The sequence below is a fragment of the Schistocerca cancellata genome, chromosome 3 (assembly GCF_023864275.1).
Source record: "Schistocerca cancellata isolate TAMUIC-IGC-003103 chromosome 3, iqSchCanc2.1, whole genome shotgun sequence".
Taxonomy (NCBI): Eukaryota; Metazoa; Arthropoda; class Insecta; order Orthoptera; family Acrididae; genus Schistocerca; species Schistocerca cancellata.
The window spans coordinates 37,596,983-37,613,665 of NC_064628.1; the positions used below are offsets into that span (position 1 = coordinate 37,596,983).

The 16,683-nt window shown below is 40.8% G+C and overlaps 1 protein-coding gene across 1 annotated transcript in view; it reads right to left on the bottom strand.

Moving 5' to 3' along the window:
- LOC126176067 (SH3 and multiple ankyrin repeat domains protein 3) overlaps positions 1-16,683 on the bottom strand; it is a 254,511-nt gene that overhangs the window by 86,688 nt on the left and 151,140 nt on the right. The window contains exon 6 of the mRNA XM_049923201.1: positions 2,751-2,876. Within this exon, the coding sequence (XP_049779158.1) occupies positions 2,751-2,876 (126 nt within the window). The remainder of the gene's footprint in view (positions 1-2,750; positions 2,877-16,683) is intronic.

The following is a 16,683-nucleotide window of genomic DNA, read 5'->3' on the forward strand; positions in this document are numbered from 1 at the left end:
TTGGGAGGGAGAGGAGACAGAGAAGAATTGATGCTTCAATAGTAGCAACATTTTATAAGAAAAACTGAAACTTTAACCTGCAATGACGAGACATAGCAAGCTGCAGGGGTGTATAACTGTCTGCAATGACGAGACATAGCAAGCTGCAGGGGTGTATAACTGTTAACCATCACTCTAGGACCACGTTTCTCAACCTTTTGGTCCTTTGGGACAGCACATTTCAAACTTTCATGACATCCCTACATTTGATTTTTTTTCCTTAGATGCAAAACAGTAAACACATAAAGTACATACAATACATTTCTCATTATGGAACGACTACGATACACAAATTTTACAAATTTATTACATAGACTCTTGAGTAGGGACAATTTTTTATGTTCTAGATATTTTATCTGCAGAAGATTGGAAGACATTAAAAATGTCATGTCACGACATGGCGGCTGAGAAACATTGTTCTATAAAGCCATGTTTCTTTTCTGATAGGATACAGTGTTTGTGAGGATAAAAAACAGTGTGGGATTCAAACTAGTCCTTCGTCTCAAGCAGTCACTGCTCTGACTGACTCGAAGAATTGCTTGTGAAAGGCACAGTTCTGAATTTGAGTTCTAGTCCAGCCGACAACTATCATGTGTAATGAAGAATCATTACAATGTACCCTACATTACAGAGCAAAAGACTGGAGAGTGTAGGAGAGAGATGGATGACTAATATGGTGTACCAGTCCATTATATGAAGTAAAGCAGTAGCTGTCCTGAGACTTGTACCTCCATCATTATTTATAGGATTTCAAGGCTTTGCTGCATAGCAGATGCACATAATTTACACAATACCAAATATTTCACAACACATGTTAATTTCTGCATTCAACCAAATGAAAGCTGTTCTATGCAACTGAAAATAGTGTGATCTTAGGCTTTGAAACACTCCTCCATTAGGCTTTAAAACACTCCTCCATTAATTGCTTTTCCATAAAGCACGTTAAGATGCTAGATGTTAATCAAACACTGCTGTTGATTCCAAACACATTATTAGGATGAAACTTCCTGGCAGAGTAAAACTGTGTGCCGGACGAAGACTCGAACTCGGGACCTTTGCCTTTCGCGAGCAAGTGCTCAGCCAACTGAGCTATCCAAGCAGGACTCACGCCCCATCCTCACAGCTTTACTTCTGGCAGTACCTCGCCTCCTACCTTCCAAACTTTACAGAAGCTGTCCTGCGAACCTTGCAGAACTAACCCTCCTGAAAGAAAGGATATTGCGGAGACAAGGCTTAGCCACAGCCTAGGGATGTTTCCAGAATGAAAAATTAGGATACTGGCCCGCTATCTACTTTTATAACAAAGTTGCTCCCCGTGTTCTATTCCACTGCTGATACGTAATCATCAATACAAAGGTCAGTTTCAACATATCAGATTTTCCCCCCAATATTGGGAACATTTTAATTTTTGACCTCTGTATGCTTGATGCTGAGGGTCGCTCACCAATTCCATACTTGTGTCAACTTTCATGTAACACTGGGACAAGCATAACTGGAATATCTACCCCGGATTTCTACGAGACAGCACAAATTTGTTCATTTTGATTTATTGATCCATTTTATCAAGGCACCTGAAGATGAAGGTGTCAGTTGAAACCAAAAGCACAAATAACTATCATCAGGGAATACGAACAAAGGAAAAAAATGTTTTTTGTCAATGCCATATTTCACTGCTGGTGTTGCAGATATCAGAAAACAGTATCACTCTTGTGATCTGAGGCTTTCCCGGCGAATGTGCTGTACCTAAGGTTCTCGGGTGTCTGGCCGGATCCGATCGTCAAAGTTCCACGATATTTCGGCGAATAACCGTTCTGCCATCATCAGGTGGAACGGTTATTCGCCGAAATATCGTGGAACTTCGACGATCCGATCCGGCTGGACACCCGAGAACCTTGGATACAGTATCACTCTTATTACTTTATCGCTGTACGTAAGATGCAATGGATGTCATGCTAGTATTGACTAAATTTAGTGACTGGGTTGCATAACATGCTTCAGAGATTTTTTTATTTTCATTCAATAGTGTATCAGGTCCACATTTTCCATCCAAAGGCAGCATAGCTACAGGGAAGTATGATGTCCTGTCTAATAAATTTTTACAATCACATCTCTTCCAGACTCTTTACAGTGACAGAATAACACATTCTGTTGCTTCAAGTATCTAAAAACCTTATCTCACGTAGGCAAGCGCACTCGTTGGACAGTTTGTTCACAGACTGACTGTACCACGTCTTCCTGTCTGTGATACGGATTTTGTAGCTAACTATCACATCTGTATAATTAATGTTTATGAATTCTTGAGACTTTGTTACATGGTGTATTGTACAAGTGAAGTCATGGCAGTTTGAGTTTTTATTTATTTTTATAGCATAACACTAGTTTTGTATTTACCTATGAAATTATACCGTTCCCAATCTTTTTATAATTCTACATACACTTGACAGTTTTCTAAATCTTCAATAGTGATCTGTGGAATATGTGTGCATATAAGCCAAGCTTTCAATTAATACAGTGTTCTTTTGCTTTATTTCTTGAATTATTGCCGCTTTGCCATTTTTGCAGTTAGGTGCGTATGTCATCCTGAATCTGTACAGTTGTTTTCTTATCTTCAGCATCACACGGGATTAGTGTAGACAGCTGCTGTATTATGCAATTAAACTTCAGTGATTCAAATAATGAGAAAAGAAAGGTATAAAGAAGTAGCTACAGACCTCCAGGTAGCCAACAGGTCCATTGAAAGGATAATCAGCAAGACGCCGCTCCTCGTCAAGAAATTTGCCTGCCTTCCCATTCACAGGAGGACAGAAGAGACCATAATTAAAGCTCTCTTTGAGTTCCTGTAATGTGAAACATTCATTCTATTAGAGAAAAGTTCTAGGGTGATATGCTATTGCAATATTTGAAGGATAGAACACTTCCATAAGCTGCCTAGCTCATCTCAAACATTTGCATCACTTCAGAGTAAATTACTTTACAGAAAACAGTTTGGGTGTTTTTCAGTTTGTTCCTCCAGCTACCTATAAATATTGTGAACAACCTTAATGATTGTTCTTAACTACAACTTTTGCCAACTACCTTTAACTATTGCACACTTACACATAAAACTACATTAAAATCTTTTCTATGAAATATATTTGGACATGCACATGCTGTAAAGACTCCAAAAAACTGTTTGGTGTTACAGATATTAAGCTAGCAATGGCCATTTAAAAAAATTCTCATAATATTTGCATATATAACTTTTGGGGAAACTTTTGCTTCAAAATATCAGAATTCTGACATATCATAACATTTATGAAATTATGTGACGCAAATAATCTAGTACAGTGTCCCAACGTGAAAAGTGCATAGTCACTTGACATTGCAGTTTAACTTCAGTCCCCAAGAAACAATGAAGGAAAAGTGTTCAGCACTAGGCCAGACTTCTAAAGTAAGCTTTTAGATGCAACATATTATTTCCTTTTTCAAGAAACATGCGACTGAAAAGTAATTACTGCTTTGGAGACATCACATGGCATTGTTAACCTAGTAGATCATGATGCAAGATCAAAGCATGGAGCATATTATGGCCTATGAATTCCGTGCAGCTTTATTTTAGCTATTTAAGAAGTTTACTTTCTTTTCGAAATTAACCCTCATGCAAAAACAGAGTGTGATCATACTTGATGACAGGTACAATTTTATTTGTTCCCTATCAGTTTATGGTATGGAATAAACATTCAAACTGAGAATGGATTAAATGGATTTTGAAAGGCACTTCTGCACTAAGTTTTTCAAGTTACTTGTTACACCAATTAAAAAATATTCAAAAAAGTTTTCACGCCAGGAACAGAGGTGACAGTGCTTGTTAGAGTCTTCTTAACCTGACAGCTATTGTTGTTGATTTCAAATTTAGAAAATAAATTGCTTGGTGATAAAAATTTTGCAACCATACAGTAAGATTTTTAATGCTGTCATCTGTCATTAACAAGTGTAGAGAAGTTTGCTTCCTGCATATTACTATTATTATAATCAATGTGTTACGATGTGTTTTGTGCCTCAGCTAATTGTTCAAAGTACATTAATAGAAAATTATAAAATGTGAGATTCTGCAGGTTGTTTTTTAATGATGTTATAATCTTAAGCTTTTAGGAACATCTGTTTCTTAATCAGCAAAGAATGAAACTTTGTAAAATTTAATAGATCCCAAATTATCACATTTAGTGAATGTGAGATGCAGAAAAGGGCCAGTCTCAGAAAGAATTCCAAGGTTTATAGCGACATTGACCGTAGGGAGGACAACGAATTAAATAAGCAAAATGTATGAGTATACAGCTGCTACTGCCTACTGTACATTAGTCTGTCACCTTATGTGAAACATTCCCCCAGGCTTTTTTCTCCCAGGATTTATTTATTTTGTCCTTTGTCCTGAAATTGTTGTGGATGTATTCCTACGGAAGCATCATCTGCTTATTCCTACAAAATAAATGTATTATGAACTCGCCTAGTGTGCTGCACAAGGTTTATTTTGTTTAAAATGCACTGAAAGCCAAAAAAATTGGTACACCTGCCCAGTATCATGTAGGGTTCCTGTGAACATGCAGAAGCCCCGCAACATGACGTAGCTTAGACTACACTAATGTCTGAAATAGAGACAGCTCGAATCCTGCAGGGCTGTGCATGCATCCGTGAGAGTACGATGGGGTGGAGATCTCTTCTGAACAGCACATTGCAAGGCATCCCAGACATTCTCAATAATGTTCATGCCTGGGGAGTTTGGTGGCCAGTGGAAGTGTTTAAACCCAGAAGAGGGTTCCTCACTCACCCTGTAGCTATTCTGGATGCGTCGGATGTCACATTGTTCTGCTGGAATTGTCCAAGTCCATCAGAATGCACAATGGACATGAATGGATGCAGGTAATCAAACAGGATGCTTATGTATGTGTCAGAATTGTATCTACAAAATACCAGAGGTCCCATACCACTCCAACTGCACATGCCCCACACCATTAAAGAGCCTCCACAAGCTTGAACAGTCTCCTGCTGACATGCAGGGTCCATGGACTCATGAGGTTGTCTCCTTACCCATAAACGTCCATCCACTTGATACAACTTGAAACGAGACTTGTCTAACCAGGCAACATATTTCCAGTCACCAACAGTCGAATGTCAGCATTGATGGGCCCAGGTGAGGCATAAAGCTTTGTGTCATGCAGTCATCAAGGGTACACACGTGGGCCTTTGGCTCTGAAAGCCCATACCGATGATGTTTCTTTGAATGGTTCACATTCTGACACTTGTTGTTGGTCCAACATTGAAATCTGCTGCAATTTGTAGAAGGGTTGCACTTCTGTCACATCGAGTGATTCTTTTCGGTCGCCACTGGTCCCATTCTTACAGGATCTTTTTCCGATCGCAGCGATCTTGGAGCTTTGATGTTTTACCAGATTCCTGATATTCATGGTACACTCATGAAAGGTCGTACAGGAAAATCCCCACTTCATCACTACTTTGCGGATGCTGTGTCCCATCACTCATGTGCCGACTATAACACCATGCCCAAACTCACTTAAGTCTTGATAACCTGCCACTGTAGCAGCAGTTACCAATCTAACTACTGTGCCAGACAGTTGTTGTCTTATATAGGCACTGCCGACTGCAGTGCCATATTCTGCCTGTTTACATATCTCTGTATTTGAATATGCATGCCTATACCAGTTTCTTTAATGCTTCAGTGTAGAATGTTTTCATGCAGATGCTAAAATAATTACATCAATACAGTTTAGTGTCAGTGATATCACATTCCTATTCAATTGCAATAATAGCATGCGTCAACTGATATGACGGGGGAAAAAAGCTCTTCAGACTTGCCACTGTCATTCCTGAACTTTGTTTCATGTAGTTTTCCTTCATTCAAGCAAAACTTAAGTATCTTATATAGTGCAAGATCAGACACATATGAGGGCTGGTCTAGCACTACATCACCTCTCTTTGTTCTAGAGAGCTTAACACATCCCATCATCTTGTCCAGATCCAACCACAATTGGCATCCTTCAGCTAGTATTATATTGTGATCTACGCATATACTTAAAAAATTGTAAATAACTTTCACTGGGAAAACGCCTGTTGCATTTGATCTAAGATCAACACCTTCAAGTCTGAGAAGCAACCCAGACACATTTTTGTGGAGATTCTTATACTCACATCATCTCTGGGTTTATACAGGGCTATTACAAATGATTGAAGTGATTTCACAAATTCACTGTAGCTCCATTCATTGACATATGGTCACGACACACTACAGATACGTAGAAAAACTCATAAAGTTTTGTTCGGCTGAAGCCGCACTTCAGGTTTCTGCCGCCAGAGCACTCGAGAGCACAGTGAGACAAAATGGCGACAGGAGCCGAGAAAGCGTATGTCGTGCTTGAAATGCACTCACATCAGTCAGTCGTAACAGTGCAACGACACTTCAGGATGAAGTTCAACAAAGATCCACCAACTGCTAACTCCATTCGGCGATGGTATGTGCAGTTTAAAGCTTCTGGATGCCTCTGTAAGGGGAAATCAACGGGTCGGCCTGCAGTGAGCGAAGAAACGGTTGAACGCGTGCAAGTAAGTTTCACGCGTAGCCCGTGGAAGTTGACGAATAAAGCAAGCAGGGAGCTAAACGTACCACAGCCGACGGTTTGGAAAATCTTACGGAAAAGGCTAAAGCAGAAGCCTTACCATTTACAATTGCTACAAGCCCTGACACCCGATGACAAAATCAAACGCTTTGAATTTTCGGCGCGGTTGCAACAGCTCATGGAAGAGGATGCGTTCAGTGCGAAACTTCTTTTTAGTGATGAAGCAACATTTTTTCTTAATGGTGAACTGAACAGACACAATGTGTGAATCTGGGCGGTAGAGAATCCTCACGCATTCGTGCAGCAAATTCGCAATTCACCAAAAGTTAACGTGTTTTGTGCAATCTCACTGTTTAAAGTTTACGGCCCCTTTTTCTTCTGCGAAAAAAACGTTACAGGACACGTGTATCTGGACATGCTGGAAAATTGGCTCATGCCACAACTGGAGACCGACAGCGCTGACTTCATTTTTCAACAGGATGGTGCTCCACCGCACTTCCATCATGATGTTCGGCATTTCTTAAACAGGAGATTGGAAAACCGATGGATTGGTCGTGGTGGAGATCATGATCAGCAATTCATGTCATGGCCTCCACGCTCTCCCGACTTCTTTCTGTGGGGTTATGTGAAAGATTCAGTGTTTAAACATCCTCTACCAAGAAACGTGCAAGAACTGCGAGCTCGCATCAACGACGCTTTCGAACTCATTGATGGGGACATGCTGCGCCGAGTGTGGGAGGAACTTGATTATCGGCTTGATGTCTGCCAAATCACTAAAGGGGCACATATCGAACATTTGTGAATGCCTAAAAAAACTTTTTGAGTTTTTGTATGTGTGTGCAAAGCATTGTGAAAATATCTCAAATAATAAAGTTATTGTAGAGCTGTGAAATCGCTTCAATCATTTGTAATAACCCTGTAGATAAGGTGCAGTTCCATTTTGTGCTCTAATAACTTTGTAAAAAAAAAAGAAAGGACAGTTTGTTAGAGCTGAACATTTAGTTGATTTTAAGATTATTAGCAATGAAGCATGAACTGAGAAAGAACAAAGATGGAACAATAAGTTGGCTGTGGTCTCATTTTAGGAACCATCTCTGGATTCATCTTCAGTGACCTATGAAACTGTCGCAAAATGTAAACGAGCTTGAATGGTGGTTTCAGTAACTGAGATTGTAAATGCCACTAAAATGTTCTAAACCACAAACATTCTCCATGAAATCTGAAAGTTACAAAAGGGTTATATCATCAAGAGAAAGCAAAGTTATGCCTGTGAAATTTTTACCCAATGTAATGAAATGTGGGCTAGAAAAAACTGACTGTTGATGGACAACAGTCTTAAATAATGATATAGTAGACAAAGACAAGGCGCTGCAAAAGTTGAAAGATAAATGTATACCAGAGCAAGTGCTAGCATCTATGGTAAGCTGATGAATTGTGGAGGAAATAAGTGTGAAGGAAACAAGACTTGCAGGTTACAGAGCAGAGGCTGTAGTAAATTTGTCAAACTGTAAAAATGCATACTTGTTCCAAGTGTGAGACATTGAAAGACTAAGACACTGGATTTATATTTGGGAGGGGGCCACAGTCTGCCTCTATTTTTACTGAAACAAATAGTAACAAAGAGATAGAGGGGCTGGCCAGTACTTCATATAAAGATGTGAAACAAATACTAACAAAGAGATAGAGGGGCTGGCCAGTACTAAAACTTAGTACTGGCCAGCCCCTCTATCTCTTTGTTAGTATTTGTTTCACATCTATTTTTACTGACTTCGAATGTTACAGCACTGTAACATCTAACTCACAAGTCTGTGTTTGCGACTGGCAATGAGAAAGTGAGTTGAGGCACATAAGATATAGAGTCCATTGAACCAGCTAAAACATCTAGCAATGAGAACTATGGGATCACCGAGTCCGACAGTGGCAATGCCGATGTTGTCATAGAGTCTAACAGTGACATTGCTAAGGTTATTGATAACTCGATTAGCAAATGTCTGCGTTTCAGATATCACAAAGATCAAAATGGCAGTCAGGTTTAACAGTTGCTAACAACAGTCTGGTGAACCAGATAAAAAAATGGCCTTGTGTTTGATGAATGAAGTGAGGTAAATCTGAATTAATAAAACGAAAATGAACCGATCATTGGAAAGCGAATCCGGAATCTTCGCCTTGTGGCTAGTGCGTATCAGGGAAGTAAGTGCAACATATTTCTTGAATACAGATTTAAAGACCAGTCAGCATCAGGTCACGTGGTGTTATGAGAGAACAAACACAAGGCGTACTTGGTTGCTGAAGTATCGCTCTTGAGCAGCCTCGCCATGTAACTGTGTATGCAGAAGTCACTACGTTATGGAGATGATCACGGTCGTTACAATTTGACGAAAATGGTAGGGCGGTAGCGGAGTAGGCGGAGCGAGTCCTATATTTCTGCCCTGGTGGTCGTTAATCACATTCCAAACTGCGCCTGTCGCCGCAAACATTACTTCCACCTCAATCACCCACGTGCTATATATCAATATAATCCCCTACGGTGTAGCTTGATTACAGGTTTCGTTCCAGTCCCCCGGTTCGTGTAAAGGCCCGAGACTTCCAGCCATTTCTACTTTGCTCCGCATGATCCCTGGTAGGGTTACGATCTAGTCAACGGGAAACACGGCACAGCCTATCCTATCCTGCCTTAACGGCGAATATCAGCACTTTCCCCTCCATATTTCCATAGTGAACATCACTGAGATTTCGCAACAATGACAACTCTGAGATATTGCTTTTACTTTTGTAACTGGCGATGTTCCGTTATGAGGGATGCACAATTTATTATGGCGGATGGCGGATAAGGACAGGGCCGTACGAGATCATGGCGAGACAGGCCCCCGCCAAGGACTTTCGATTTTGAAAACTTGTGATAAAAGTTGCAATGAGAAATCAATTTTTTACAAAATACTGTTTTGAAATGCAAGTTTTTTAAAACATAAGTTCTTATAATCACAACACTAAAACCACAACAAGATTTAACGTAAACAACAGGTGCTGTCGTATCTGCCGCTGTAGCAGTTGTCACTTTACTTAAACAGTTCTGCTCGATAAATATCGGCACAAGTTGGTAGTCTATGTGACACTGCGTTATGTTTTCAAGTGCTGCCAGTCGCAACCATCAAACAGTTGCATTGTAGCTGCTAGGTGAAATGTGCCAAGTATTAGGTAATAAAACATTTAACGATGAACTACAATGAAGATATTCCTGGCCCGTCGAGATCAAGTCCAATTCCGACTTCCCGAAGAGTTAGGAAAAAACAAAACAAGGTGTTCAAATGGCTCTGAGCACTATGGGACTCAACTGCTGTGGTCATCAGTCCCCTAGAACTCAGAACTAATTAAACCTAACTAACCTAAGGACATCACACACATCCATGCCCGAGGCAGGATTCGAACCTGCGACCGTAGCAGCAGCGCGGCTCCGGACTGGAGCGCCTAGAACCGCACGACCACCGCGGCCGGCAAAACAAGGTGTTACATGAGACACAGAGTTAGGTTTAATTAGTAACTATTTCATTGTCTTTTATCTTCTTCTCATTAACTTGAAGAACCACACGTGATATGAAACTACACAAAATATAACATCTTATTTGAAGGTGAGTAACGATCGCCGAAAGTGTTGCCCAAATTTATTAATATTTAAGTTAGTAAAATCAGATTTTTCAATCACTTTTTTTCCCTGTGAACACTTATCATGTGCAACTAACATAATGTTTTTTCACTCATTGTGGAATACCAACAGTTTTACTTTTGCTAGAGTGCTGAAGGATTGAAGGATCGTTAAATTGTGTATGCAGTAGCAGGCAAAGCAAGAGCAGAAAAAAATTTCTATATGTTTCTCAATCATATCATGATAGATTTATAGGTATTTTGACTCTCACAGAAAAAAATCGTAACATAACGTTGCTTTAGATAAGAAATTATCGACTATTATAATAGTTCTGGGCAGATTTAGCTCAGGAAACACTTAGCTTTACCGAGCTGTAAATTATCTAGTACATCTGTCACAGGATATTCTTGTGACTAGTTTAGGTAAGAGAAATACTGGTGCCCATTCGGTACACGTCCATATGTATGATACGTGTAGAAAATTGCATATTAAATGTAATCAGTATTGTGATTTGAGAAATCCCATGAAACACAACTTATAATAATGGTAGGTACTTATACTGCCCTCGTTCCCCAACCCAAATCGAGAACGTCGTTTTTACAAAAGAGAAAAGACTGTTGGAGAATTATCCGGTCGTGTTTTATGTCGGAATCTGTCCTTAGTTACGACTATTTAACTTCGTAGCGGGGTACGACTTAAACTAATGCATACTCTGAATTGTCAAAACAAACTGCAGTATAACATTTCCAGTGTTGAGATGTCTGTATCAGCACGTTCCGGAAGTCAATATGTTTTTAAAAACTATAATTTTTTTAAAAAACTGTCGAAACGTACTCTTGGGTGTTCTTCGTGATGAAGACAACAAAGCTGCTGTGAAAGTGATCATTAACGCATAGCGGACTGTAAACGGCGTTTGTGTAACCAAACAATGCTCCACGAAGCGCTGTGTTTAGCTGCGACGGGGAATTTGGTTCCGCTACAGCTGGGGTACGTCTCGTAGGTCACTTGACAACAATAGTTCGTAAGTAAGTAACTAAAAGATTTTGTGCCTGTATTACTCTGGTAATTTTACGGTTACTTAAGCTTTAGTGTTTTTTATTTCTCATTTCCGATGCTAAGTTTTTGCTAATGAAAGTGTCTTCCTGTTCAGGATTTTTTTACTTCTGATGCAAGTATATTTATATATACCGAAACCTTGGTTAAGAATTGTAATAAATCTTTATCCTGCAACTGTTTTGGCTGTCATCATTTAGCGTGAAGTTCGAAGAAGCCCATAAAGAAAGTCGCCACGGCACCGTTTGATTCACAATACAGGTATTAATTAAAAAAAAAAAAAAAAAGAAGATAGTAATTGGCTATAATATCATTTCACTGCGATCACCCACATAATTTTGCAATTGGCTAATCTAGAGGTTTTGAGGAATCACTGAAAATCACTTTTAGAGGTATACGAGAATTCTGTAATGAATAAGAGCACTGTATTCGATTCCAGGGGGAGGCGCAACTGCCCCTTCTTGCGGACGCATATGAGGGGAAGGATGTTTACGTATTGGCTCGAAAGGATGCCACTTTTAAGCCACGCGTGCGGCGTGCGCGCAGTTTGTAAGCAGCTATGGCACAACGACACGGAAGAAATAAGATTTCGCGGAAGAACATTATAAAGATGCTATAACACGAGACGTCGCCATGCCACTACATTGCTGAGGTTTTCTTACCGCAGTTGAAGAAAAAAATATTTTAGTGAAACTATTCAGGAAATTAGAATGTACGTGTATACATCACAACAATAGAGTATTTTAAAGACGTATCTCATGATTTTCTATTATGTAAACACTCACTTCCCATAATGATATAAATCTCACGAAGACAGTATATTCTGGAGAGTTTGTCTTTTTTATCTAATCAGAATAATTGTCAATACATTCTTCCCAAACTGAGAATTAATGTCCATTACATATTAACTTACAGCAACTCTTGCCGTAGTTTTGGTTTGCTGCTCCCAGAAGAGGATCTAGTTTTCTTCTGTCTTGGCTATCCCACTCCAGTGATGGAGCTCGCAGTAGATTTTATAAGTGAGGGCAAGTGTTTCTTGGCGGTGCAGATTTTTTTCCACGGAGTGTCATCCATTCTTTTCATAGCTTGCTTGAGATATTGCAGCCGTATTTTCTGACTCTGCACTGTCTGCCTCCTACTCAATATATGAATTAAGATTACTCTCTGAAATGTTATTTTCGCTCCGAGACTAATTATTTTTCTCTTATTCGTTTGCACAATGATGACATTGCACAATGATGACATCATTTTCGAATCTGCAATGCATTCCCACAGTTCAGTGGCTGAAGTGGCTGCGTTATCACAAGCGCAGGGTGTTTTTCACACAGGCACGAGAAGACACACCTCTGCTCAAACAGACAATGTGTGAAACTGGAGAACTCACGCGTTGTTACAAGGAGAGAAAGTTGGTTGAAAGGCATTTGGAAGGTCACAGTTGTACATTTTATCCAAGAATGCTACCAACGTATCAAAACTACAGCGGAGTACATTTTACTCCAAGAGCGTGCTTACAAGTTAATAAATGTGTAGTATCTTACATCTCGGGGTCCGCAGCTCGTGGTCGTGCGGTAGCGTTCTCGCTTCCCACGCCCGGGTTCCCGGGTTCGATTCCCGGCGGGGTCAGGGATTTTCTCTGCGTGATGACTGGGTGTTGTGTGATGTCCTTAGGTTAGTTAGGTTTAAGTAGTTCTAAGTTCTAGGGGACTGGTGACCATAGATGGTAAGTCCCATAGTGCTCAGAGCCATTACATCTCGGGTGCTGACTTGTCCCATGAGTTCAGTTAAAATACTCTGGGAGGTGCCAGAATGTCGTTCCGGCCGAAATTAAGCCGTGCTGCTACCCCTCTTCTGATTTCGAAGCCTTCCGTCGGTCCCCGTCTCTAAAACCTGACACACAATCATTTCAACAATGCCATTTCGTCCAAGCAGGCGTATATCGCTAACTTGCAATTGGTTTCCACAGCTCCCGTCTGCAGATCTCGCTCATGTCCGACAATGGAGTTCTTGGGTGCTACTTCGCGCGAGCTGGGGTCTGAAACTTCAGCGAGCGGGTGCTGGAACAGTCGTAGTATTTGACCGGGCTTCCAGTTTCTGCCGAGTGGGAACTTGAGCGAGATGCTTATGGTGGCGGAAGGAAAGCAAAAACCATGGAGGGGATATGTAATTTAGTTTTATTTGGTACGGTATGCTGTGTAAGCAAAATGTATTCAAAATAAAGTTTCCCTTGCTGAACAACAATATTGCGGGCGTCGCTGTGTTATAAGCAGTTGTACTGTGTTCATCCACGTTGAAACCTCGCGTACACAAACGTATGCTCTGCCGCTGGTCATCGGCTGTACTGCACAGGCATCTGGTGTTGCACGACCACTCGAAGTAGGCCTCGCTTTTGTTTTAGGTATTTAGTTGTTAATCTAGCGCGGATGAGTTTGACCAAAGCTGAGGCATCGTTTAAAACATAATTTTTGTACCGTATAAGACCTCAAACAGCCTGTTTTGTTGTGCTTGCCGTATGGACTTTTCATTCACACGCGTGGGGTAAAATATACCTCACTGTAGCTTTGACACATTAGTATCATTGTTATACAGGGTGGTCCATTGATCGTGAGCGGGCCAAATATCTCACGAAATAAGCGTCAAACGAAAAAAACTACAAAGAACGAAACTTGTCTAGCTTAAGGGGGAAACCAGATGGCGCTATGGTTGGCCCGTTAGATGGCTCCGCCATAGGTCAAACGGATATCAACTGCGTTTTTTAAAATGGGAACCCCCATTTTTTATTAAATATTCGTGTAGTACGTAAAGAAATATGAATGTTTTAGCTGGACCACTTTTTTTTCTTTGTGATAGATGGCGCTGTAATAGTCAAACATATGACTCACAATTTTAGACGGTAACAGGTAGGTTTTTTAAATTAAAATACAGAACGTAGGTACATTTGAACATTTTATTTCGGTTGTTCCACTGTGATACATGTGCCTTTGTGAACTTATCATTTCTGAGAACGCATGCTGTTACAGCGTAATTACATGCAAATACCACATTAATGCAATAAATGCTGAAAATGATGTCCGTCAACCTCAACGCATTTGGCAATACATGTAACGACATTCCTCTCAACAGCGAGTAGTTCGCCTTCCGTAATGCTCGCATATGCATAGACAATGCGCTGACGCATGTTGTCAGGCGTTGTCGGTGGATCACGATAGCAAATATCCTTCAATTTTCCCCACAGAAAGAAATCCGGGGACGTCAGATCCGGTGAATGTGCGGGCCATGGTATGGTGCTTCGACGACCAATCCGCCTGTCATGAAATATGCTATTCAATACCGCTTCAACCGCACGCGAGCTATGTGCCTGACATTCATCATATTGGAAGTACATCGCCATTCTGTCATGCAGTGAAACATCTTGTAGTAACAATGGTAGTACATTACGTTGGAAATCAGCATACATTGCACCATTTAGTTTGCCATCGATAAAATGGGGGCCAATTATCCTTCCTCCCATAATGCCGCACCGTACATTAACCCGCCAAGGTCGCTGATGTTCCACTTGTCGCAGCCATCGTGGATTTTCCGTTGCCCAATAGTGCATATTATGCCGGTTTACGTTACCGCTGTTGGTGAATGGCGCTTCGTCGCTAAATAGAACGCGTGCAAAAAATCTGTCATCGTCCCGTAATTTCTCTTGTGTCCAGTGGCAGAACTGTACACGACGTTCAAAGTCGTCGCCATGCAATGTTTGGTGCATAGATATATGGTACGGGTGCAATCGATGTTGATGTAGCATTCTCAACACGACGTTTTTGAGATTCCCGATTCTCGCGCAATCTGTCTGCTACTGATGTGCGGATTAGCCGCTACAGCAGCTAAAACACCAACTTGGGCATCATCACTTTTGCAGGTCGTGGTTGACGTTTCACATGTGGCTGAACACTTCCTGTTTCCTTAAATAACGTAACTTTCCGGCGATCGTTTCGGACACTTGGTTGATGTCGTCCAGGATACCGAGCAGCATACATAGCACATACATACAATAGCCATACATCAACACGATATCGACCTTTTCCGCAATTGGTAAACGGTCCATTTTAACACGGGTAATGTATCACTAAGCAAATACCGTCTGCACTGGTGGAATGTTACGTGATACCACGTTTGTGACTATTACAGCGCCATCTATCACAAAGCGAAAAAAGTGGTCCAACTAAAACATTCATATTTCTTTACGTACTACACGAATATGTAACAAAAAATGGGGGGTTCCTATTTAAAAAAAACGCAATTGATATCCGTTTGAGCTATGGCAGAGCCATCTAGCAGGACAACCATAGCGCCACCTGGTTTCCCCCGTCAAGCTAGACGAGTTTCATTCTTTGTAGTTTTTTCGTTTGACGCTTATTTCGTGAGATATTTGGCCCGGTCACGATCAATGGACCACCCTGTATAAACTGTGGCACTGTGACCTCCCGCGTACCTTACGTCTAACTGTCCCTCCTTGTAACAATGTGTAAGTTGTCCAGTTTCACGCATTGTCTTTTTCGTAGGGGTGTGTCGTCTAGCGACTGGGTGAAAAATACCCACGTGTGTGATAATGTAGCCAGTGTACTTTGGGAATAGACTGCAGGTTCGAACACGATGAACTCATGGGATCCTATGCAAAACATTTTGTAAACGAATATGAGATAAAATAACGAGTCTGACAGCGAAAATGACCCCATTTCAGAGAGTGATTATATGTAACACAGATACTGAACAAGAGAGTCCGTGCAGGATACGTTGGCCAATGTGCAGTGACCAATTTTCTTCCAAAGCGCTGGGCGAGTTCATTCGTTTGTTCAGAAGGGGAGGCCGCCATTGTTTACCGGTTTTCGGCCGCTCGGCGACGACAGAATCGAGGCGCACGCCTTGCAGTCTTTCTCAAACGGTTTTACAGAAGCTATTGGGTAAAGAACACTCATTTTTTGCTTTACTTATACCTTCACATGTCAGCTTCGAAATGACGTGCCCATCTTCGTTAACGGTAATTGTTATTGTGATATTTGCATTTAAGTAAGACACTGTCCGAAATTCGGAAAAGTTTACAATGAAAAATAGGGAGCGCTATGATTTTGCGTTTGGTATATATTACATATAAATTTAGTTAACGTATTGAATTTTTCTTTAGACTTGGATGGAGGTCTCTATGTGTTACTAATCTCGAGAGAACTTATCTGATGTAGCACTCTCATTTGTGACCACGCGCGCCAATGATAAAGCCAGAATGCAATATCCACAACTTCATTCATGTTTCACAACCGTTTGAGGTATCGAAATGAGATTTTGATACATGATAGCATACAA